The sequence below is a fragment of the Prinia subflava genome, chromosome 7 (assembly GCF_021018805.1).
Source record: "Prinia subflava isolate CZ2003 ecotype Zambia chromosome 7, Cam_Psub_1.2, whole genome shotgun sequence".
Classification (NCBI taxonomy): Eukaryota; Metazoa; Chordata; class Aves; order Passeriformes; family Cisticolidae; genus Prinia; species Prinia subflava.
Genome location: NC_086253.1, coordinates 30,367,955 through 30,393,368, shown reverse-complemented (window position 1 = coordinate 30,393,368; position 25,414 = coordinate 30,367,955). Strand labels below are relative to the sequence as shown.

The 25,414-nt window shown below is 45.2% G+C and overlaps 1 protein-coding gene across 2 annotated transcripts in view; it reads right to left on the bottom strand.

The window, feature by feature from the left end:
• PDGFRL (platelet derived growth factor receptor like) overlaps positions 1-13,985 on the bottom strand; it is a 28,089-nt gene extending 14,104 nt beyond the window's left edge. For both annotated transcript variants that reach the window (XM_063402044.1, XM_063402045.1), the window contains exons 1-2: positions 13,841-13,985; positions 6,423-6,717 (exon numbers count right to left, since the gene is read on the bottom strand). In XM_063402044.1, the coding sequence (XP_063258114.1) occupies positions 6,423-6,717; positions 13,841-13,898 (353 nt within the window). In that variant the 5' untranslated portion in view covers positions 13,899-13,985. The remainder of the gene's footprint in view (positions 1-6,422; positions 6,718-13,840) is intronic.
• Between the last annotated feature and the right edge of the window lie 11,429 nt (positions 13,986-25,414).

Here is a 25,414-nt window from a genome sequence, read left to right as displayed (position 1 = left end):
GGTGCTCCTCATTAGCCCGACTCTTGGGGACGTGGGCGTCTACATGGCGGACTTTTACAGGTAGCTTGACTACCCGAGCAGCAATGTCTTTCCACTCATCAGCAGCCCAGATTGGTTTTCCCCCACGCTGCCAGTTGGCCTTTTTCCACCTTTCCAGCCAACCCCACAGAGCATTGGCTACCATCCATGAATCAGTGTAGAGGTAGAGCTTTGGCCACTTCTCTCTTTCAGCAATGTCCAGGGCCAACTGAACAGCCTTGAGTTCTGCAAGTTGACTTGATCCACCTTCTCCTTCAGTGGCTTGTGCAACCTGTCGTGTGGGGCTCCATACGGCTGCTTTCCACTTGCGGTTCATCCCTACGATGCGACAGGAACCGTCAGTGAAAAGAGCGTAGCACGTTTCTTCTGCTGGCAGCTGATTATACGGTGGAGCTTCTTCGGCACGTGTCACTTGCTCTTGTTCCTCTCCATCTGTGAGATCAAAGTTTTCACTTTCTGGCCAGTTTGTGATTATCTCCAAAATCCCAGGGCGATTTGGGTTTCCGATACGGGCGCACTGAGTGATGAGGGCAGTCCATTTGCTCCATGTGGCATCGGTGGCATGGTGGGTAGAGGGAACCTTTCCTTTGAACATCCACCCCAGCACAGGTAGTCGGGGTGCCAGGAGGAGTTGGGCTTCTGTGCCAATAACTTCTGAGGCAGCCTGGACTCCTTCATAGGCAGCCAAGATTTCTTTCTCTGTTGGGGTGTAGTTGGCTTCAGACCCTCTGTAGCTCCGACTCCAGAATCCCAGTGGTCGACCCCGAGTCTCACCAGGCACCTTCTGCCAAAGGCTCCAGGATAGGCCATGGTTCCCGGCTGCAGAGTAGAGCACGTTCTTCACTTCTGGTCCTGTCCTGACTGGGCCAAGGGCCACTGCATGAGCGATCTCCTGCTTGATCTGGGCAAAGGCTTGTTGCTGTTCAGGGCCCCAGTGGAAATCGTTCTTCTTGCGGGTTACCCGGTAGAGAGGGCTCACAATCTGGCTGTACTCGGGAATGTGCATTCTCCAAAAGCCTATGGCGCCTAGGAAAGCTTGCGTTTCCTTCTTGCTGGTCGGTGGAGACATCGCAGTGATCTTATTGATGACCTCAATGGGAATCTGACGCCGCCCATCTTCCCACTTTACTCCTAGGAACTGGATCTCCTTGGCAGGTCCCTTGACTTTGCTCTTTTTGATGGCAAAACCAGCTTCCAGGAGAATCTGGATGATTTTCTCTCCTTTCTCAAACACTTCCCTTGCCGTGTTCCCCCACACAATGATGTCATCAATGTACTGTAGGTGTTCTGGAGCTTCACCCTTTTCCAGTGCAGCCTGGATCAGTCCATGGCAGATGGTGGGACTGTGCTTCCACCCCTGGGGCAGTCGGTTCCAGGTGTACTGCACGCCCCTCCAGGTGAAAGCAAACTGAGGCCTACATTCTGCAGCCAGAGGAATGGAGAAAAACGCATTAGCAATGTCGATTGTGGCGTACCACTTCGCTGCTTTGGACTCCAGCTCGTACTGGAGTTCCAGCATGTCCGGCACAGCGGCACTCAGCGGTGGAGTCACTTCATTCAAGCCACGATAGTCCACAGTCAGTCTCCATTCTCCGTCAGACTTGCGCACAGGCCAAATGGGGCTGTTGAAGGGTGAGTGGGTTTTACTGACCACCCCTTGGCTCTCCAGCTCTCGGATCATCTTGTGGATGGGGATCACAGCATCTCGATTCGTCCGATACTGCCGGCGATGCACTGTCGAGGTGGCAACAGGTACTCGTTGCTCTTCTACCTTCAGGAGTCCTACTGCAGATGGGTTCTCTGATAATCCAGGCAAGGTGTTCAATTTCTTAATGCCCTCTGCCTCCACAGCAGCTATTCCAAAAGCCCATCTGAACCCCTTAGGGTCTTTGTAATAGCCATTCCTGAGATAGTCCATGCCCAGAATACTCGGAGCCTCTGGGCCAGTCACAACCGGATGTTTCTGCCACTCCTTCCCGGTCAGGCTCACCTTGGCTTCTAACTGAGTCAATTCTTGTGATCCCCCTGTCACCCCGGCAATGGAAATAGGTTCTGCTCCCTCATGTTCTGACGGCATTAGGGTACACTGAGAACCGGTGTCAACCAAAGCTTTATATTTCTGTGGCTCTGATGTGCCAGGCCATAGAACCCACACAGTCCAAAAGACTCGGTTTTCCCGTGTCTCTTCCTGGCTAGAGGCAGGGCCCCTCTAGCACCGGTTACTACTCTCTTCCTGTGTATACATAGTAGAGGTTCCTTCAAGGGGGTCTGACAGAGCATCCTCATTTCTGTAATACCTGACAGCCTGGTCATGAGAGGCTGAGGCTACCTTCATTCTAGTGGAACCCCCTCGGTTAGTGTTTCTCTCTTTGAGCTCACGCACCCGTCCTGCTAGGGCAGAAGTAGGTTTCCCATCCCACCTTCCCATGTCTTCCCCATGGTCACGCAGGAAGGACCACAGGTCAGCTCTTGGGATGTACTCTCTCTCTCTAGCTGAAGGACGTTGGGTTCTGACTCTGGGGCCTGTGGCTCGCACCGGTGCCACATGGGAACTGTTCCTCCTCATCTCCTCCCTCACCTCCCTTATCTCCTCTTGGAGTTCTTTAACCACGGCAGAGACCTGAGTCTGTATTGGGCCACTGATCATACTGTCAAAATTTCTAAGCTTGCTGGCTACAGAACCTACAGTCACTCGGCTGGTATCAGCATTAATCATTGACATGAATGTTTTATATTCAGATGGCCCTTTAGTTGCTAGATTCCACAACATTTGCCCTGTGCACCTGATGTTGTCGGGGTCATTGTTATGCTGTCCATCCCTCCCAAAAACTACCTCCAGTATTGCCACTTCTCTCAGCTGTTGGATCCCTTCCTCAACAGTCTTCCAGCGCATGCTAAGGTGGTGCTCCTGCATTCTGTCTCTGTGGACAAACCTCTCCCTTACACTCATTAAAAGCCAGTCCCAAAGGTGAAGGGGTCCTTGCTCTTTTACAAATACCTGATTCACACCTGAGTCTTGGGTCAAGGGTCCCATATTCCTTGCCTCACCACCATCCAGTTGCACACCTCTACCCATAAGGTCCCAGACCCTAAGTAACCAGGCTGTATAAGGCTCACGTCCCCGTCGTGCAACATCTTTTTGCAGAGTACGGAGATTTTCATATGACAGGGACTCGGTGATGATCTCAACTTCTGGCTCCCCTGTGGGTTGTGAGGGCCTTCCTTTTTTATCCTTATCACTTGGGTGCTCTGATTTCACCTTATATTTCTTCCTTTCCACAGGGGCAACTGCTGCTGGCTGTGACTGCCCCTGTGGTTCAGCTGGAACCTGGACAGTTGTAACGTCTGTGGGTTCCACTGCTGCACCTTCAGACTCTTCCTCTTCAGGGCAGGGGGAGGGTTTGCCAGCAGCTGGGGCTAATGAGGCCACCACTAGGGAAGTGTGCTCCTTCAGCATCTTGCCCATCTCCTTCACCAGAACTCCCACCCAATCTGGGTGGTTCATTCCTGAGGTGGGCTTTATGTCAGGGTCAGGTGGTGGGGCAGCATCCCCAGTCTCTAGGGCAGTGTCAGGCTCCATGGCAGCACTCTCAGTCTCTAGGGCAGTATCTTTATTCTCTGGGGTAGGTATCAGGGTGGTTATCCAGGCCAATCTCCCCTTATCTCGGAATATTAAATAGAATAGGCCTGTGAGCAATACTAGCCATTGTATGATATCATTAGCATTCAGAGAAGATTTAAACCCTTCAAAAACTGGTGGAATAGACCCAAAGAGCTGAGTAAAGGGTTGGGAAAAAATTTCCCCTGGTGTCATTTCCTCACAATAGGTACCATTGTTAAAGTAACCCCACAAACAAATGCTTAGAGTGTGATAGCCATGTATCCATGTGCCTGCCTTCCAGAGGAAGTTAAAAATCCATGAATTCCTCACCTTATTAACCCATAGTGCAAACTGGATAACAGCCACAGTAGCCTTAGTTATAGGGCCCATGTTTAAATAAGGGCCTGCAAATGGGAGAAACACAGCCACAACCACATGCCACCCAAACCAAGGTAAGCTAGACCACATGATGCTATTTAGGGAGGTTTCTATACCCAGTGCACAAGGTCACTTAAGAACTGTTATTCCTTTTCCTCTCAATGCCCTCAAGCCCCACAGTGGGTGCCAATAATCTGTCTTGGTTTGAAAGACAGATATCTGCTAGGAAGGGGCAGGACCTCCCTAGAGATGGAGAATTCAAATCCCCTCCCTCCAAATTATTCCAATTAAAAGGAAAATTAAAGGAGCTTTCAGGCAGAGAGAGGTATGGGGGTAGGAATAACAGTTCTTTACTAGTATATATGACAAAACGACAAACAAACAACAACTACAGCATCAATAATAAACAGAATCAAGAACCTTGAGGGCTTTCTTTTACAAAAAGCCCAGAGCAGTTTGATCTGGGTGCCCCTGCAGGACTCCGAGAGGCCGAACTGGAAGGAAGGAAAAGTCCCGGGCTGGTGGATGAGATGAGGTCTGCGCTGGCAGCTGGAGCAGCAGGGGTGTCCCGGCAGGGCTGGGCAGTGCAGGGCTACAGAGTAGCAGGAGAGCCTCAAAGGTCCGAAGAAGCAGCGGCGGTGGGGGGAGAGGCTGGAGAAAGCGAGTTCAGGATTCCCGGGTACACAGCAGATGACGATAGATTTCCCAGGATGAGGCAGAGGCAGAGGGCAGCCTGACCGTCCTCCTCGGCGCTGAGAGCAAGAGTGCCTCCCCCTCCCCCAGATCTGTCTTTTTTGCCTTTCCCAAAGCTCATCATCTCTCCCCTCTGAGGGACACTCCCAGGGACTCAAAAACAATAGGTGTAGCCTCGTGCTGCTATATCCCTCAAGCACTCTTTTTGTTCTGACTAAGTAGTCATCAAGGCTTTTGGAAACTTATGGGAAAAAATTCTGTGAGAAGAGAAAAAAAAAACCAAATCTAACCCCCAACATAGTTTAAAGCAGCCACAAGATCTTTTGCCAGATCTTGCTGTGATAAACCCACATCAGTGACCAGCTTGCTGCTGTTCCTTACTGTGGCAGAAGCCTTGCACTCAGCCAGGGCAGTTCTTGAGTGCCTCAGCCAACAAGGGACCAGCAAATAATTGCAGAGAGAACTGGCTCATGAATTGCAGGAGGATGTGCTAGAGATCACAGTGTAACTGCCATTCATCAACACTCCTCTTGGGAAAGAGAAGTGGAAAGAAGAATAATATGTCTGAAAAACTAATTAACTGGGAGTGATTTTAAGGTAACATCGCACCTGTAAATAAGTGAATAGATCACTGAGATTCAGATAACCTGAGTTACTTAGAGAGAACATACACACTTGTACTTAATTTAGGAACAACAGGACAAGAGCAGCTGATACCTTCACTCATACCTCTGTGCCCCTCTCACCTAACAATCCAAGAAAAGCTCCTAACAGTTTTTTCTCTGGGTATCACTCACAGTGCTTCACTGTCTCCCTGAAACAGCCGGTGAGAACTAACACTTCTCAGAGCATAAAATGCCTGTGGAAGACATCCTTAAGCTCCTTATACACCCCTCCTCTTTCTAATACAGAACTAAATTACTACATTCAATCTACATTTAGCTACATGTACTATCCTCAAAAACCAGGAGGGCAATGTATGGAGAGTCTCAGTAAAGATGCCCAGAGCATCAGGACACTCAGACGGTGGAGCAGTCAGTTTCTCTTCTTGCTCTAACAAATCTTTATATGGTTTTTATTAAGATGCCACAAGAGGAAAGAAAGCTTTTCTCAATTTAAAGTGACAATCCTCAGCACTAAACTCTGATGCAACTCAAGCCCTGCAATTTCGTTTTTCATGCAAAGACAGCTCTCACTGAACCACTACCCTCACCTGCTCCTTAGCATGAAGGCTGGTGTACCTTTTGCTAGTTAAGAGATGTGGGTTTGAGTCTCTTCAGGAAATGAACCTTACTACCTCATGTGGTAGCCACATTAGCAACCAGTCCAGCCCAACACGAGCAGGTCTCTGCAGAGCAAGAGCTGGTAGTGAGCACCTGACATCCACACTCACACATTTTGAGAGTTTTACTTTGCACCAACCCTAACTCGGCTCCCTGTTTGTGGCTGGAGCACAATGGTGAACATCTTCACTTTAGATCCATCTGAAGGAAACAGAGTTCACACGCTGTAAGAGTATCCCACAATGCACATCACAAGGCAGTAACTGCTGATGACTAAAAGTTGCTCATCCTTTTTGCTGACACTCAAAACTATTACATAGAACATTGTGATTGTAATAATGTAAACAAACAAAACCACCAGTGGTGTTGAACACAGTAAGGGAAAAAAAGTTCTGGATTTTTCCTGCAAAAAATGAAACATAGCTTACCTGAGTCTGGAGTCTTTAAAGGTGTCTAAATAAGAAGGATAATTCCAAGTAACATTACTCCCCTTACATCGCAATTCTATGCTTTGTCCTGCAGCCAGGCTTAAGGTGGCAGCTAGTTTCTGGAAATGACCTTTATCCATCACCTGTGTCATTATGGACTGTGACTTCAAAGAGGAGTCTACAGGTTCTCTTTCCTTTGTTTTAGGGGTCTTGGGTTTTACTTTCTTGTTAACAGGCTTAATTTTGTTTTCTCCAGGTTCTTTGGGACACTTACTCTTCACAGGCTGTCCAATAACTGGTAAAATAAAGAAAAGAAGGCAATGTTACTGATTAGAAGTTTATATAGTCTTTTGGAAAAAAAAAATCTTCCTTATTATCCCAGAGAATAACTGAAGTTTTGTTCTTCCTAGAAAAGATGCATAAAACTTAGTAAGAGTTAATTTCCTTAAGTTTTTGAAGTCTGCCATGACCCATTTCCTGAGGAAAAAGGAAAAAAGAAAGAGAGCTTTCAAGAACATGTGGAAAATCTATACTTACATAAACAGAGAAATATGCAAGGTATGAAAACTTTACAAATGGTAAGGGAAAGAAATACAGCACTTCTATCTCCAGCCATTTTGTCATTTACACCTGCTGGCGGTGCCATGCAGCACCCAAAGCTCCACGAGCTCTCCACATTCATGTCACATGCCCATCACTTGTGCATGACCTCTGCACATCAGGGACACATCAAGAACTCACAAGTGCAGAACTTCATGACAATTTATAAAATACTGACAGTGATGCAGCTTTCTTTGTTCACAGTAATCACTGAAATGCAAGTGACACTTTGGTCACTGAAGGTGACTTATTTAAGTTGTCACTTCTCCATAAGAGCCATTTATTTTGACAGTCCAGATGAAGATAGAATCTTATTTAGAGCAAACAATAAGAGATTTAATTACCTCCTAGAGACAACAGGGATGTCCAGTTGCCTTAACAAACAAAGGAAACAGGAAGAAAAACTGAGGTGTCGCAAATATTTAAAAATAAAAACAAACAAAAATTTCCAACTTTAACTGACATCGGGAAGCACAGTCCTTTTGTGAGACAAGCCTAAAACTACTTTTGCCAGACATCAGAAACACCACTAACTGTGCCTGACAGCTAATTCTTGTTTTCCACATGGAAACACTGAGGTATTCCATTGTACAAATCAATCAACAAGCTCCCTCTGGAATGAAAACCTCAGCATACTCATCCAGTCAGCATAATTAAAACTGGTACTGGCTGCCAGGCTGCAGGACTTCCAGATTCCTGCCACTGATGGCTCCTGTGACCCTCCTCAAACCCCAGCTGAACACCTTGCACTGCATCAGCTTTGACTTCTCCAAGTCCAGGCTGATGCACAACACATTGCTTTTAAACACCACAGAGCCTTGTGAGCACAAATTGCAAGATCAGGAACTTCTAGCATTTTTTTCCTTGCGTTACATTAGAAAGGCTACAGTGGGTCAGTCCAAAATTATTTGCACTGACACCACCTAGGGTCAGATGCCAATCAAGGAACAGGACAACCACCTCTGCTCCTTTGATACTACTCTCTTAAGCTTCCAAGAACCTTTAGCTCACAGGGTCTGTGAACCACAGTTGTCATCATTTTATTGTGCTTGGCTGGTTTTGGTTTGGTTTGGGGTTGCTTTTGTATTTCTTTTTACTATATTGTCCTCAGATCTTTTTCCTTCCTTGATTTGTCTGGTCAGTTTTGAAAATCACACAAATTACACAGAAATACTAGATGCCTTCTAGTTTTTGTATTCAATAAATAAATATCCATGTTTCTCCAACATTCTCTCCAACACATAAACTTTTACAAAACTTGAGCATTTTTGACGCATTTTCTTTCCAGACTGGTAAATCCTACTCTGTCTAATTGTTCCTGTAAAGGATATGCATCTTTAAACAGTTCAGCTACACCACATTTTGAGTGATGGCAAGAACATAAAAGCAGACTGTACACCAGGTTCAAGGTATGCTCAGATCCAGTTGTACATATTAATGGTGTCTTCTTTCCTGTCTAAATAGCTCATTACTTTCCAAGATAGCAATATTAGGAGCTGACTCTTTTTAAAATAAACAAGTGTAATTCCAAGATCACTTTCCTAAACAGGAGCCATTGGTTAAAAACTCTTAAGTAGAAAACCATCAAGGCATACATGAAGTTAGAACAGTTTGTGTGATTTAGCATCTACCAACATGAAATTTGAAGTCCTATTTTCCCTGCCCAGTCTTTCAAAATTGAGAGATCATTCTACAGCTCTTAACTGACAGTTTTATTTTCTTTTAACAGATACTTAAACATGTTGAAAAGCATGTGCCTTACAAGATCCCTGTTAAATTAAACTGGATAAAAGCAATTCTATCCATACTGCAAAAAGACAAATTCCTACTCATTATTTCCTATTAGTTATTTTTCCATGAGAGGTCTTCCCTTGTCTCACAGTACATTGGTTCCCAAGGAATCTTTTACAACAGGCTTAATGAAAGCCTTTGGGAATCCAAACACATCAACCAATTCATCCATGGCCATACTCTTACAAAAAGTCCTCAGAGAACCTCAGCAGATTGGAAAAACAAAATTTCTCAAGGAGAAAAAAAAAAAAAAAAAAAAAAAAAAAGGCAGTCATGCCAAAGCCATACTGACTTTTCAGCAATTCGTGAGTTCAGTTTACAGAATACAGACATCTGTCTTTGTGCCTCTACCTCCCCCCCAACTACTGTAAAATTCTGGAATATTCCATTTCCCTGGAAAGGTATATTTCTATGATATGATATAGTGATATGTAGTGATATCCCAATCAATTCAGTTGGAAGAAACCTCTGAGATCACAGAGTCCAACCTCTGACCAAAACCCACAACATCAATTAGGCCATGGCACTAAGTGCCATCCAGTCCTTCCTTAAACACCTTCAGGATGGTGATTCCACCACCTCCACTGGCAGTTCAGTCCAATGTCTGATCACACCTGCTGTGAGGAAATTCCTCCCGATGTCCAAGCTGCACCTCCCTGGGCCCAGCCTGAGGCTCTGGCCTCTCGTCCTGTCACTTGCTGCCTGGGAGAAGAGGCCAAACCCCACCTTGCTCCCACCTTCTCTCAGGTGGTTGTAAAGAGTGATGAAGTCACCGTTGACTTCCTTTCCTCCAGGCTAAGCAACCCCAGCTCCCTCAGCCACTCCTCATAGGCCTTACCCTCTACCCTCTTCACCAGCTCCACTGCCCTTCTCTGGAAATCCAAAGATGGTAAGTTATGACAAGCTATGCACCTGGGTTAAGGCTTCACCAATTTCAGATTCAAATTTCTTTAACACCTCAGGTGTGTATCATAAAATCATGGCACTTAAAACAGTTTCTGTTGGTAATTTTCTCTCTCACTGATTCTTTTGGCATATTAATGAGATGTCCTCTAATGATTCTCCCCACAGAAAAAAATTCTATTTCAGAGTCTGCTCTTACAGTGCTTCATAGGATGCTGCACTCTCAAGTTTCTTCTATGCTTATCACATCATCATTTTCCAGTAAAACCTCTTTAAGCACCTCCATTGTGAACATGGGTGCACACAGATAAATCTTTAAATTTTACTTTCTATAGATGCTCTTTCTTACCCCCATTCCTACCAGCCATAAAAATTCTGCAGCCATGTCTCTCTGCCCCACCACAGTAGATCAGAAGAAGAAAAAGGATTTATGGCTGGTTTTAGCCTTTTGTAAGCTGTTTCTCAAACTCTTTTTGTCTGCTTTATTCCAGTTTTTATATTTAACCCATATGTGCATTAAGGAGCCTCCTCCTCTAATGTAATTCCCCCTTTCAAAATTAAACACATAAGTGGGTTTTTTTGTCTTTTATTATTTCTGCAAGAATATTAGAACTACAGTCTGGCTATTAGACAGCAACATCTGAATCCAATTACCTGAGTACTGCTCCAGATCAAGCCAAGAATTGCTGCTCTTCTGAGGGGCTCTCTGAATAGCAGCTTTAAGTCATTATTTGTGGCATCTAAACAATTGCATTCTGCACCACACCTCGATGTGTGTGACCCAGCCCATGTGAGGGGAAGTTATTCTTCCTTTTGCTTTTCTATCCTTGCTGCCTCTCTGACTTTACTTAGCAGAGCAGCCAATTACACATTGGGTGGTCAGTTACCAGTCTGGTTCTTCACAGGGCTGGTAATTCAGTGCTGACGACTTTTACCATTAAAACCCACCAGAAAATAGATTTAACACTGAAGTTTTCTTCAACACATACTGCCACTTCTCCCTTGGTTAAGATATTCCATCTTAGTGAAATTCCATCACACTACTGTGCCCTAGTATTGGAAGGTTCCACTGACAGGCCTGATAAACCTTTTGAATAAGCATTCCCATTTCAAATTGGCCATTCCAGTTCCTTGTTGAACTTTCCAAATTACTCTGTAGCAGCACACAAACTTTGGTTCAGCCATCCTTTTTCATTTTTTTCCCCATCAAGCCCTACTGAAATTTGCTCAAACCGTTCTTTGACATTTCCACTATTTTGCCAAACTTGATCCTGACACTATTTCAAAGGCACATGGATCCTGCAACCTCACCCCTAGGAAATGCTTCACCCCATACTGTGTGCTCTGCCACACTTGAGACTTTGCCTTTAAGAAACTGTTAAAGACTCTCCTATGAAAGCTTTTCAATTTTAAGTGCCAGAAGCCTGGTTTTGATTTTCTCAAGATGAAGTTTTTTCTCCCCACACAAGCTCCCTCTGTTCCACGTTTCTGCAGCTCAGCAAGTCTGAACACGTTCCTCCTACACCACACTCCCAGCTGCCCAGTGAGAGCCTTGTCTGCCTGACCTTGCATTCCCCTGCGGGTGACAGCACAGGCATTCCAGGAAACACATCAGATAAGCTTTTATCTCCCTACACAGAAAACCTGGTTCTGCCTCTGTTGTGCCTCCCAGAGAGGTGAGTTTCCAGCAAGCTGTGGCCATGCTCCCTCCCAACACTCCCTTGTAAGTCTGCCCAGATATCTACTGACACCACACTCCTGCACCTCACAATCCTGCCTTCTGTCCTAGCTGAATTAAGTCCTTCTATGCCAGGTAACTAAATTAACTGCTACAGTATCACCTAAGATAAAGAGGGCATTCAATCAAATCCCTCCAGGAACACAGAAACCATCAGCAAGAAGCTTCCATTTCCTTACTCAATCTGCAAGACTTTCCCAAGAAAGGGAACAAAGTAAACTAGTCCATTTATGCAAGCAGATGAATATGCCACGTTTGGGATATTTCACTGTTTCACTAGACGTATGCACCAAGCCCTCACTGTTTTAATAACATTGCACTGCCTAATGTTGCACTGCTTTAGTGCAATAGCACTTCTTATTATATATAAAAATACAGTAAAATTAAGACTTAGAAAAATATTAATTGAGAAAATGCCTCGTTTCCAGCTCCTAAAGTCAGTTCTAAGAGGCACTGTACTAACTTCAGCTGCAACAGTAAATTCAGGGTCCCTACTACCTCATCATGCCAAAGTAGGAGACTATGAATCCATCTGTCACGGAAATATATCATGCAGCACTTTCACCCCTGGTTCACAGTATTTGTCTCACCCTGTCCTTTAATGTTTGTCTGCCCCTTGTTCTCACAAGCGTCACACACACAATTTCAAAATGGGTGTTAGTTATAGAATCTTAAAAAGCATTAGTTTTTATCTGAGACATCACCTAAATTAACATGCATATTCCACTGGTCTCACAGCTGCACAGTTCCTAACTGGAGAAGGCCCCTGATCTCCAAGTGTCAGCACAGAGAACTTGAGCAGCAGTGTGTGAGCGTGGTCTCCCACAAGTACAAAGGAATCATGTTCACCACACATACCCATTCCACGAGCCAGGCCCCATGCTACATCTTGGCACCATCAGAGACTGAAAACTCTCACAATTTATACTGATCAATTCTTCCTTGAGTAGAAACCCAACTGTGAGGTAACCAAAAAGTATAATTAACCAGCAGGATTACTATGTGAGGAAAGAGTCAGTGATTGCAAGTAACGTAACAGAACAAGCAGGACATATTCCATCATTTGTGATACTTCAAACGAAATGTTAATCATCCAAACACAGAGCCAGTCTGGAGGGGAACATTTCATTAGCACATAAATTAATGTAAGATAAATTAGGACGACTATTTTGAAATTGCAATTCCTACATTAGGACTTCTGCATTTAGCTTTAGACAAGAAATTCAATATGCCTGGTTACCTTCTCCCATTGCTAAGCTACTGGATGGCAGAGAGGGAAGCACCCAATCACACCTCAGTATAAACATGACAAAGTGACAAAAACATAGACTTGGGAAATCTTTTGCCCAAGTTACAACTCATTCTGTGTTTTTACTGCCTACTCCTCAAAAGTAAACACTTTTCTTGATGTGGTATACCCACAACCCAGATCTTTCAGCAGAAATCCTCTCCCACACCACTCTGATCCACAGTGCAATTTCTCTGCATGTAGTTGTGAGAAAAACTAGCCTGGAAAAGGCTTCTGAAAATCCCTTACCATCTCTGTTCAGCTGCTCTGACTTTCCCAAAGGCTGGAGACTTCAGCCTCCTCTGAAAAATTCTTTTTATGCCTAGCAGCTCTCAGGGTGAAGGATTTTTTATGTCCTTAGAAGAAAGTTTTCTTTATGACCTCCTGAAGTACCTGTGGTAACTGCTTCTGCCTTTCCCCACTCACCTGAGTGCCTGCCTCCTATTTCTCCCTTCCATGGGTGATGCAGGCCTGGATCCTCAAGCTCTTCCACGGTGAAAAACAATGGAATTAATTTTTTATTGTTTCTTCCGAATAAGAATTAATAAACTCATTCACATTTTGCAAGCGGGAAAGAGCCTCTCTTTTGCTAAAGTCTACATAAATCAAGAATTAGTTATGAATGTCCCTTCCCAAAAACTTGCCTTTTCCCACCAAGACTTTCTCACAGCCTGAAGCGGAGTTACGAGTAAAGTTCGACGCTCTAAATCTAACAACGATGCACAAAGCCAAATTTTTTTGGTTGTTTTCTAAATCCGAGCACCACGTCCAGCACCGTCCCCTCCTCAGGCGCCACACGGCACTGTAGCGGACTTAAAGCGTGTTAGCCCACAGAGAGCGGGCGGCAGGAGCAGCCGGGGCTGCCGCGAACGCCTCTGCCCAAAACCCAGCCCCACATTTTCGCCCAGGGCTTCGGCGACCTGCGGGCCGCACACGATGCGAGCAACCCGCCCTGCCTGCGCCGCCGCCCAGCGGGACGGGAGCCCCGCCGCCGGCCCCTCCCGTGAGGCTCCCGCTCCCGTCCCGGGGACCGGACTGGGAAAAGAGAAGCCCGCGGCGCCTCGCAAAGCGGAGGGACCCGTCGGAGCGGCGGCTCACCGTGTGGCAGCGCTTCCTGCAGCAGCAGCAGCAGGCTGAGGAGCACCCAGAGCCGCATGGCGGGAGCGGCCCGGGGCGGCGGCGGCGCGGGCGCGGCTCGGGGCGGCCCCGGGGCGCCTCGGCGGGGAGGGGCCGGGGCCGGGCCGCTGCCGCCGCCGCCCGCCCCTCCTCGCTGCAGACCCGTGTGCGGAGCGGGGCTGCGGCCGCAGTACGTGCGGGACACGCGGGACGGTGTTGTTGAGGCAGCCATCGGTGCCAGCTGGCCCTCGCCGTGCGAGGCTCTGCACAGGTCCGGCTGTTCGTGGGCGCAGCCGGGCGGGCTGAGCGGAGCGGCGAGAGCCGTATCACAGGTGACCCCGGCGCTGCACGGAGGGCGCTGAACGCTGCTGGCCCAAGACAGCAAAAGTACATTTTTGCGTCAGGCTGTTGCACTCTTACCAGCCTGCCGCACCGAAGAGATGCCCAATAGCTCAGAAGAAGCTCTCTCACCATGGAAAACAGAGATCTCTCTGGTGCATCGCGGTGCTCCGTAGGCCCAGTTTCCGTGGATGCCTTTGGGAAGCACATTGAGATGGTGCACGTCTCTCTCTGCTGCTCGAAAGAGGTGAAGGTGGTAAAGTTGATGTTTGCCGCATGTATGTTTCTGCCCACGATGACCTGTAAAAAGCCATGCCTTGAAATTTGAGAGTTTCTTTGGAGGAGAGGGGAGAGGAAAATCTGGCTAGAGGGGCCAGAAAGGTAGATGCAAGGCAAGGTGGGACTTGAATGGGGGAAGAATAATGGATGTTAGAGATCACAGGCAGGCCCTGTAGTAGACACAACCACAATTCAGTGTGTTATAAATGCCAGGACAATTTATTACCAAATTCAATAATTTGGTTTATTAAAAATTTAAATCACAAAATTTGGAATCAAATTACAGAATTTTAAGCAATAAGAAAAACAAAACCCCACAATCAGCGACACTTACTTGACAGAATTTCTCCCGGGAAAAAATGAGCTAAGGGTGACTCAGAGACATGGACCCTGGCAGTCTGAGTCTCTAGCTGGGTTCACACTTTGCTCACCTAGAGGCTTAACTTAAATACCCTTAATTTAACCTTCGGCAGCCTTTCTCTCATTGTTTCTACTAAGCACCGGCCATTAAGTTTGTTTATACTCAATTACTGAAAGAATCCCTTGGCCCATTCAAATGCTAATGTCCAGAGTTAGTCCTTGCTTTGAGTAATTAAACTGTCGTAGAAGTGTGTGATGATTCTTCTGCACGTAGTATTCGACTGGTGTAAGTCCTGGTAATTTTCGCTGCACGTATGCAAGGGTAGGTTGATCGGTACTCATTGTCTCATCAGTGCCTTGTGTTCTCACCTTCTATTTTTGGACCAGGGAGATCAGGAGAGGTGCTTTACAGAAGTCCGTGAAACGTGCGGGTTGAGCAGACACACATACCTTTATACAACATTTTACAGTTTCTAGTCTATAATTATTTATAGAACATGAATTAAATAACCCTATTTTCTACAATTCCCCCATTTCTCTCTTTTGTCAACAATTTTAATTCATGTTTTGTATTTTGCCTAATTGTTTTCCTCTATCACTGTTTATTTACATTCTTCTTCTTAAATTGTGCTGATTAGAAATTCATTCTAGCTTTCTGCTATTTGCGCCAGGTTGCATATGATTACTACTCTCTCCTGGGTTCCTTCCGAGGGGAGGGTCCTTCTTGAAAGAAGAGAGTATTTCTGGCCATAAATCTTTAGACAAGGTCTGTGGGCTGAAGTTTCTTTTAATCAATTTTCTTTTCTCATCCAGATTTCCCTTTGAGGGTGCTCTATTTCAGACACTATGTCAACTTTAAGACCGTCTTTTCTAGGAATCCACAGGCTGAGTACAGTCTCATAGTACTGACTCTTTGTAAGCTTATGATCAGTAGGGAAAGTCTGCAAACAAGTTCTTCTGTTTGTACTAAAGCCCATTGGGTTGCGACCAACGGCTGGTTTCCAGGTTCTTCTCACAGCAGGGACAGGTTGCCCGGACCCCCTTCCTGATCCTTCTTTCATTTTCTGCTGGGTTGTTTTCCCTAGACGGCTTGAGTTGCCCTTGTGTCACAATAGGAGCTTTTACTGGATTAATTTCTCTACTTCTATGCTTTTTGCACTCTATCCCCCCCTGCTGGCTGAATTCTAGGTATTTGCTAGATTAACCCACACTACTCTCAGCAGACCGTAATTTCTAAGATTGTATGACTAAGGAGAAATACCTTCTTTCGGGTTACTCTTCCCTCTCTTAGTCCTCTTTTTCGAGTGGTTACAAAGTTTCTTTTGAGGCTTTTTTAGGCTGCGGCTTGATGTTTCCAGGGCGGTGCAGCCGGACTTTCAGATCTCCGGGGGAAGAGATGACTTTCTACTCGGGGTTTTCCCTCGGGGCTGTTAATTTCTTAGCTCTGGAGGCGTGTGTCTAGCCTCTCTCAGCTGTTTGGATGGCTGTATCTGTAGTTAAAAGGACAAGAAAGGGTCCCTCCCAATGAGGGGTTAGTGACACCGTTCTCCAAGCTTTTATCAGTACTTTATCTCCTGGTTGTATATCATGAATAGCAAATCCCAAGGGAGTACTCTGTAGAATTATTCTTTTTCTCCTCAATTTTTGTAAGTTTTTATTGACAGCAGCCAAATAGGGCTGCAGCTGCGAGTCTTCTACTTGAGGATGTCCCACTGGCATACTATGTTCATAGGGCATCTCGTATAGCAGCTCAAATGGGGATAGCCTTCCCTAAGAATTTGGCATTGTCTTTATATTTAGTAAAGCTAGAGGTAAACATTTTACTCAGGACATTTTTGTTTTAAGCATTAACTTAGCTAGCTGAGCCTTTATAGTCTGATTCATTCGCTCAACTCTCTCTGAACTCTGAGGATGCCAAGGGGTGTGATAATCTCACTGTATTCCTATGGCGTCTGCTAAATGCCTTATAACTTTTGAAGTAAAGTGCGTGCCCTGGTCTGAATCTATATAATCTATGATACTATAGCGGGGAATAATTTCTTCTAATATTACTTTAGCCACTACTTGGGCGGTGGCTTTTGAACTCGGGAAAGCCTCTACCTAGCGAGTGAATTGGTCTGTTATTACTAATAAATATTTATATCTCCCTACCTTTGGAAGTTCGATATAATCTATTTGTACTTTGCTAAAAGGGCGGTAAGCTAAAGGTCGCCCTCCCCAAGGATGGTGTTTGGACCTCGTTTTGTTTATTCTCTGATATACAACACAGCCCAGTACTTCTTGTTTTGCCAATTCGTATATCCCTTTACAGCTAAAGAATTTCAAGAAGTGTTCTGCTAGTGCCTGTGAGCCCCAATGAGTTTGGGCGTGTAATCTATTCAAAATCTTCTTAGTATATTCTTTAGATATCAATTCCCTCCCATCAGGCAACTTCCATTTCCCCTCTTCTTGCTTAGCTCTCAATCGGCTATATTCTTTAACCTCATTTTCAGATAGCCGGCAGGGATATTCTTGAGGGTTTCTTTCTTTTATCTCTAGGGTCTTTACTGAGAGGAGAGCTGCCCTCTTTGCTTCATGATCTGCTAAATTGTTTCCACGAGTCCTAAACTGAGCACTAGTCTGATGGCCCCTTACATGCACCACCGCGATTGCTTTTGGTCTTCTGACTGCTTCTAGAACTTGCCGAATCAATTCACTATGTATCAATCCCTTCCCGCGGGTGCTGATCAGCCCCTTTTCTTCTTAGATTTTTCTAAAAGTATGTATTATTCTATAAGAGTACTTAGAATCAGTGAAGATGGTCCCAGTCCTTCTTTTAAGCCTTTTTAAAGCTTGTAGGACCGCAAAAACTTCACACACTTGGGCTGACCAGTCAGCACTCAGAGGTCCTGATTCAATAACCTTTCTAGTCTTTCTATCTACAATAGCATACCCTGTTTTCCGCTTTCTATCTACAACCCGTGCAGATCTATCTACAAACCACTTCTCGCTTTCCTCCAGCTCTTCTTCTTCTAAATCAGGCTGTATTTTTGTTTGTAATTCAACAATCTCAGAGCAGTTGTGACTATATTCTTCAGACCCTTCTCCGAACAGAAACTGGGCGGGGTTTCGAGCTGCGGCCGTACGGAGCTCTAGTTCGGGGGAGTTAATCAAAATTGCTTCGTATTTTAGCAATTGGGAATCTGTGAGCTATTTATCGGCTTTTTGCTGTAATAGGCTCTGGACATTGTGGGGAGTATATACTATCAAGGGAGCACTAAAAGTTACCTTCTTGGCTTCTTCTACTATTAAAGCTACTGCCACGATTGCCTGTAAGCACGTTGGCTACCCTCGGCTGACAGGATCCAATAACTTCGATACGTACTCCACTGGTTTTCTGGCCCCCGCTCATTCCTGTGTTAAAACTCTGTACACCGTATGATTGCTAACATCTACAAATAGTTGGAACTGCCTGTTTATATCTGGCAAACTTAACACCGGGGCTGCCACCAAAATTCTCTTAAGGTTTTCTAACCTTAAATCATCTTGTGCATTCTATTTTACTCGATCTGTGGTAAGCTTCTCATAAAGAAACTTAACCTTCTCACTGTACCCTTCAATCTATTGCCTACAATACTCTAGGAGTCTCAGTAATTGTCGGACCTCCCGTTTCGAGCGCAGCGGTGGCATAGCAATAATTCTCGATATCTGTTCTGGATCTAACTTTTTTTTCTCTTTTACCAACCAATGCCCTAAGTATTTCACCTCTTGCTCTGTGAACTGTAATTTTGACTTAGACACTTTTAATCTTTTTTCCCCTAGAAAATTCAAAAGCTTTATTGTACTTAATCTGACTCTACCTTCTTCTGGCCCGGTAACTAATATATTATCTACATATTGCAAAATTTTTGTCCCTTCCACGGGGACAAACTGATCAAGTAATTTTCCCAGAGCCTGGGCAAACAGGTTTGGTGAGTCAGTAAAACCCTGAGGCAAGGTAGTCTACCTCAATTGTTGTTTTCTATTTGTGTTTGGATCCTCCCACTGAAAAGCAAAGAAATCCTTACTGTTTTCAGCTAGAGGACATGTCTAGAATGCATCCTTCAGATTTATCACACTATACTAAACATCTTGAGGAGATATCTGGTTTAACAAGGTATAGGGGTTTGCCACGACGGGAAAATTAGTTTTTGCTCTCTGGTTTACTGCCCTCAGATCCTGGACCAATCGATAATTCTCATCAGGTTTTTTTACAGCCAGGATGGGGGTGTTATGTTTAGAAATACAGGGTTCTAGGACACTTCTTTTGAGTAGATCTTCTATAATAGGTTTTAATCTCTTCTTCCCTTCCAAGGAGGTATAATATTGCTTGATCTTGATGGGGTCTTCTGATTTTTGTATTTCTATTTCAATCGGATCTATGTCTATAATTCCCCCCTTGCCTGGAGTATACTACACTGAGGGATCAATTTGTCTCTCGTCCCTCTAAGTCAGCTGACACAACCTTATGTCGTGGTTTGAAGGGAAGTGAGTTTTTTTGGAAGTAGTGGTCAAACCAATCCGTCCTTAGGTCTGAGTATTGGCACCTTTGTTGGCCACTAAGAGGTTGGACACGCCTCTGAGGACACGAGGGGTTAAAAGCCGGATTTCCCAGCAGGACTCTCTCTTTCCCTGCTCTGCTTTCGGAGAGGGAGCGTCTTCTCCTCTCCCCTGCCCAGGCCTGGCTAGGCCGGGTGGGGGAGGGGAGCAAAGTGGGCCTGGCTGAGCAAGGTGGGCCTCGGGGTGGGGAACAGAGGGAGCTGGAGTGGAGCTGGTCCAGCTTCCATCTAGAATGGAGGGGTGGAGGGAGAACTTTGGAGGTGCCTTCCGTCCCTCTCCCTGTCCCATCCCGTTCCCCTTCCCCCCCCCCCCGGTCCCGTCTCTCTCCTCCCCCCACAGAGAGAAGGTGCCGAGCTGGAGCTGCTTGTGAGAGCTGCAGTGCCTGCGATCGCCTGTGCCTGACCTTGGTGGTGGGAGATAAAAGCTTTTAACTCTTTCTAAGGCAGAAGAGAGTTATTCCTGGATGCTGAATTCTCATAGTTGGTGGTTTTAGAAGAGAGAGGACAGCCTGGGACCGAGAGGGTAATGTGAGATGAAAAGAAGCCCCTTCGATTGCCGGAATGAAGAGGAGTGGCCTATTAGGCCGGACTTTTCCCGCATAATGATAGCCATAGACGGACCCTGGACCCTCCTGACTATAAATAAGACTGTGTTTGGGTGGATGTTTTTGGCTCAAACCCAGAGACGTTCTGGCCTGCTTCTTGGAGCCCCCGGCCCCAGGGGTAAATGGGGGGGACCTGAGTCCCAAAATGAGAAGATGGCTGGTTTTTGGTACTTGGCCAAAACATCCTTAAAAAGAGCCCTGTTGCAGTTCAGGTCCATGGACGGCAGTGAGAGTGCTGGACATGGAAAGGAGGGTGTCACCCTGGCAGACTCTTCGAGGCAGTGCCATGGGTGACGTGGGAACACGGGATGGTGGACTTGTGTTTCCTGTGGGGGGGGTCTGTGGTGCGAGAGAGACTCCTCTCGTCCTGGATGGAATGTGGATTGTCTGAATTTTAAAGGATGATGATTTGGATTAGGAACCCAGGGTTGTTGAGGGATTAAGCAAGTAGATGAAGGTAATGTGCTGGAGTCAACTGAGTGAGCATGTATGGAATGGAAATTGGGGGGAGGAGAAGCAGTGTTTTGGGAGGTTTTCTCTTCTGCTTTTGGGTGGTTGGGTTTTTCTTTCCTTTTCTATTGTCCATTGTTATGTAGTATAATAAATTGTCTGTCTGTTTCAAGTATTAGGCCTGCTCTGCTCTGTTCTTGACCACATCTCACGGTAGTTCATTAGGTAAAATATACCCTCATGGGTGCATTGGCATTTTGTCTAATTTCAACCCATGACACCTTACTACAATATCTATACTTTCTACTATGAGATTTATTTTCATCCTTACTATTAAATCTCTTCTGAGCAGGTTATAATCTGCCTCTTCCACCAACATCAGATCAATCACACATGCTTTATCACCTAATTCTACCTTCACCTCCTCAATTATAGGAACTCTGAAGGGTTCTCCCTTAGCTCCGATCACTAATACTATACCATTACTCTTACAACAACCTTTTGGTAATTTCTTCACTGTAGAACGTTCAGCTCCTGTATCAACTAAAAACAACACCTCCTCTCTGTAGGGGCCTATTTTCAATATTACCTTAGGCTCATTAGATGGACCAGACTTCAGAAAAAAGAGCCCAAGGGTGTCCTATTCACTCTTAAACATTTTTTCATCCTTCTTCTTCTTAACACATTCCCTTTTAATGTGTCCTTTTTCCCCACAGTAAAAACACTGAGGAGCTTCCTTACGGACCTCTCGTCGGTCCAGGGGAAACTTTCCCGGTTTTTCCTTAACGCCGCTTTTCTCTAAAAATTCAGACCTTTGTGCTGGTCCTTTGCCCTGGAATTCTCTTACAGCCGTCACTAAAACACGCGCCTGGGTCCTTTGCAACGTCTCTTCTTGTCGCATATACACCCTTTGAGCTTCCCTTAACAACTCCTGCAAACTTTTCCTTTGCCAGGCCTCAATCTTCTCCAATTTCCTTCTGATGTCCTCCCAGGACTTAGCTACAAACTGAACCTTTAGCAACATCTCTCCCGCAGGGGAATTAGGATCCGTGCCTGAATACATCTGGAAGCTCTTTCTTAACTTTTCTAACTACTCAGTCGGCGCCTCGTCCTTACCCTGACATTCATTCATAGCTTTACTGATGTTCTGCCCCCAAGGCACTGCTTCCCTAATGCCCTGTATAACAATATTCCTTAGATCCATCATGCTCCTCCGCCCGCCCTCTGTTTGGGAATCCCACTCCGGTCTACGGCTGGGCCATTTTAAGTCTCCGGGGGTTCCCTGAGGATTCTGCTTTTCCTACTCCTGCATCTCCGCTTGTCAGATCAATTCCCTTTCCTCTTGATTAAACAAGATTCTCAAAATTGCCATGATATCATCATAGGTATATATACTAGTTCTCAAAAACTCATCAACCTTTTCCGCAACCCCCAAAGGATCATCTATCAATTTTCCCATTTCTCGCTTAAAAGTTCTCACATCTATAGAATTGATAGGTATATGAACATAACCAATGATCCCTGGGGCGGTGAGTACTTCTCGCAAAGGGTATAGACTCTTACCTTCTTCTTCTGTTTCCCTATTTTCTTCACCAATTTTCTTACTTCTCCGCCTAGTTTTCTTACTCGCGGAGGGTAGTACAGGTTTTTGCTCTGGGCGCGGACGCTGGCTCGGGCCGGGGAGAGAGATCGCATTTTCCTCGAGGGGTGAGACTTCAGGGTAGCTGACAAGCGGCGGGGCCGGAGCCTCTGCCCCCAGGACCCCGGTTTCCAGCGGCGGCACTGAAGCTATTACTGGGCGGTCCTGAGCGGGCTGTGGATTAGGGTCAGGACCAGGTTCTTGTGTTGAGGCTGGGGCTTGTGCTGGCGGAGGTGTATAGGGGGGTGGAAGGTAGTCTAGCGGGTCCCATTCCTCCTTTTTTCTTGTTTTCATCGGGTACATCCCGATCCGGGATCTTTCTTACAACCGTGCATACTCTAGCTCATCTATCTCTCTATCTTCTTTATCTTTTACATACTTACACAGGGCCTGGCATGTCCATGGCTCGAACGTGCTGAGCATCGGCCAAACTACATATTTCTCGATCTTTTTCCCCCCCCAGACTTCCATGCAAAAGTAAACTATCTTTTTCTTAGATTTCTCCCTCCTTCTAGGACACTCGTTTTAATATTCTAACATCTATCCTCAGGGGCTTCCCCTTGGGATCTCAGGAACTACTTCTGCCGAGTCTTCCCACAAATCATCTTCTTGATCTTTACTGAGATACGATCCTATACTCTCCGTGGCACAGAAGTTATGAGATACTAAAAATTAAGTCTCGAGTTTCTGAACTCGGTGCCGTTAACTTAATAATCTAACGGATGACCGTTCCGTGGATGTTCAGTCAACTGAGGGCTCTGTAACTGCCACCGAAAAAATTGACGGACCCCACTCGGTCGCGGTCAAGAAGGCTTACTAGTCCCCGAACTCGAAGAGACGTCCTCTTTCTTTCAGGACTCCTGGTGACTCCCACACCCCGTCGGGTAACACTTACACACGAAGCGAAATATCACGCGTTCTAATCGCTTTTCTGTCGGTCGGCCGTGTCCCTCGCGGGAGCAGCGGAACCGCGACTTTAAGGTCTGCTCTCGCTTCGTGATAAATCACGTCTCGTTCACGCACACACTCACACGCACATATACGTTCTCAAGCACTTGGTCACCCCACTCAACTACGCTATACTTACGGTCTTTTTCTTGCGTGGATTCTTCGTGCACGTCGACTTTTACGAGTGAAAAAATACCGCGGTTCCAGGGGAAAACCCCTGCTGAGTTCCCGAGCCCTCTCCAAGCTAGCTTGTCCTAACACCTAATACTTTCGCTGTTGTGGGTTCTGGGTTCGTAAAGCCAGTTCGTTCTTTCGGACTTACCCGCTCTGCCAGGCCGCTTTTTACAGCGGGGCACCCCCCGGTCAGAAGCAGGGTCTGTAGAATATTCAAAACTGGCCCCACGTTGGGCACCAAAATTGTTATAAATGCCAGGACAATTTATTACCAAATTCAATAATTTGGTTTATTAAAAATTTAAATCACAAAATTTGGAATCAAATTACAGAATTTTAAGCAATAAGAAAAACAAAACCCCACAATCAGCGACACTTACTTGACAGAATTTCTCCCGGGAAAAAATGAGCTAAGGGTGACTCAGAGACATGGACCCTGGCAGTCTGAGTCTCTAGCTGGGTTCACACTTTGCTCACCTAGAGGCTTAACTTAAATACCCTTAATTTAACCTTCGGCAGCCTTTCTCTCATTGTTTCTACTAAGCACCGGCCATTAAGTTTGTTTATACTCAATTACTGAAAGAATCCCTTGGCCCATTCAAATGCTAATGTCCAGAGTTAGTCCTTGCTTTGAGTAATTAAACTGTCGTAGAAGTGTGTGATGATTCTTCTGCACGTAGTATTCGACTGGTGTAAGTCCTGGTAATTTTCGCTGCACGTATGCAAGGGTAGGTTGATCGGTACTCATTGTCTCATCAGTGCCTTGTGTTCTCACCTTCTATTTTTGGACCAGGGAGATCAGGAGAGGTGCTTTACAGAAGTCCGTGAAACGTGCGGGTTGAGCAGACACATACCTTTATACAACATTTTACAGTTTCTAGTCTATAATTATTTATAGAACATGAATTAAATAACCCTATTTTCTACAAGTGTGAACAAAAATAAATAAGAATTGTGTCCCTGACCACAGCTCCAGGGCCACAGCAGATGTGAGAGCAGAGTACTTACAGATTACTTAAAGGAAGCCTAGGCTTCATCCGCATCCACACCAGAAAAGTTAGAAGGTCCATGCATAATGCTCCCCCACCCTCATAACTCCATGCACATGTGGAGTTTGAGACTTGCTTGCCCGACCCTGCTCTGAGATTTCACCCTGGGGCACCTGGTTAGCTTAAAGAAGCCAGCAGGTCCCAGGAGTGGAGTAAGATGATGAAACTTCATTATCTCTTTTTTCATTCTGTTATCAGTGTATCCTAAACATGTCATCCATTCCTGTAACAAATTAAGAAAATATTTTTGTTGCTATAGGATATTTTAAAAGTGCTTCCTCCTTGAAACAATTCAGATACCAAGTATTATATCTGAAAATGTTATCAGTCTTTGTTTTAAGGTAAATGAATCTCAGAAAGAACTCAGAAAAGTTGTGTAGTATAAACTGCAAATTTGCAGTGGAAATATTCACACCTCCTGCTTGTGATGAGCTTTGTTTCCTTGTCATCTGCAAAACTACCGGTTGCAATCCTTATGTGCCCTCCTAGGTGAAATTTCCCTTTTGCTTTCACATACAGGGTAGGTCAATGATCTAATAGTGACTGAGCTTCAAGTATTAGTGTATTGTGGAAAATATGGTAATAGCACATGGAAATAACACTCAGACTGCATTAATTTTAAGACTGACATATTCCTTTCACCTATGAAAATGTATACAATGAAGAAAGAAAATTATTTTATGAATTTTACGTGTGCTACTTTACAATGGGTATACATGAAAAACATTTTCATTTATAGCCATCAGAAAAACTAATTTAAACCTGCATGTGACGACCCCAGTCCTCTGCATGAGTAAGCTGATAGATTAAATACATTCAAGTAATATTTTAAATGTGATGAGATGCTTGCAGAATGACTTATCCTCGTTTAAATCAGTGCCCTATTCCACTGCTTCATGGAACCAAGAGTTTCAAACCAGTCTTAGTACATCTGTATGTACAGTAAGGTGATTATTAATAATTTGAATATTATTATATAGTTCCTTATAAGAATGTACCTCAGAAAAAATACTGTCATAGTTACTTTTAAGTCTGTGAACAAAGATGACAACTCAAATGTCTTTGAAGACAGTGCCAGATCATCATCGTGCCCTATCGGTAGGGTTCCGTATCCAAACTATTGTTATTAATTGCCC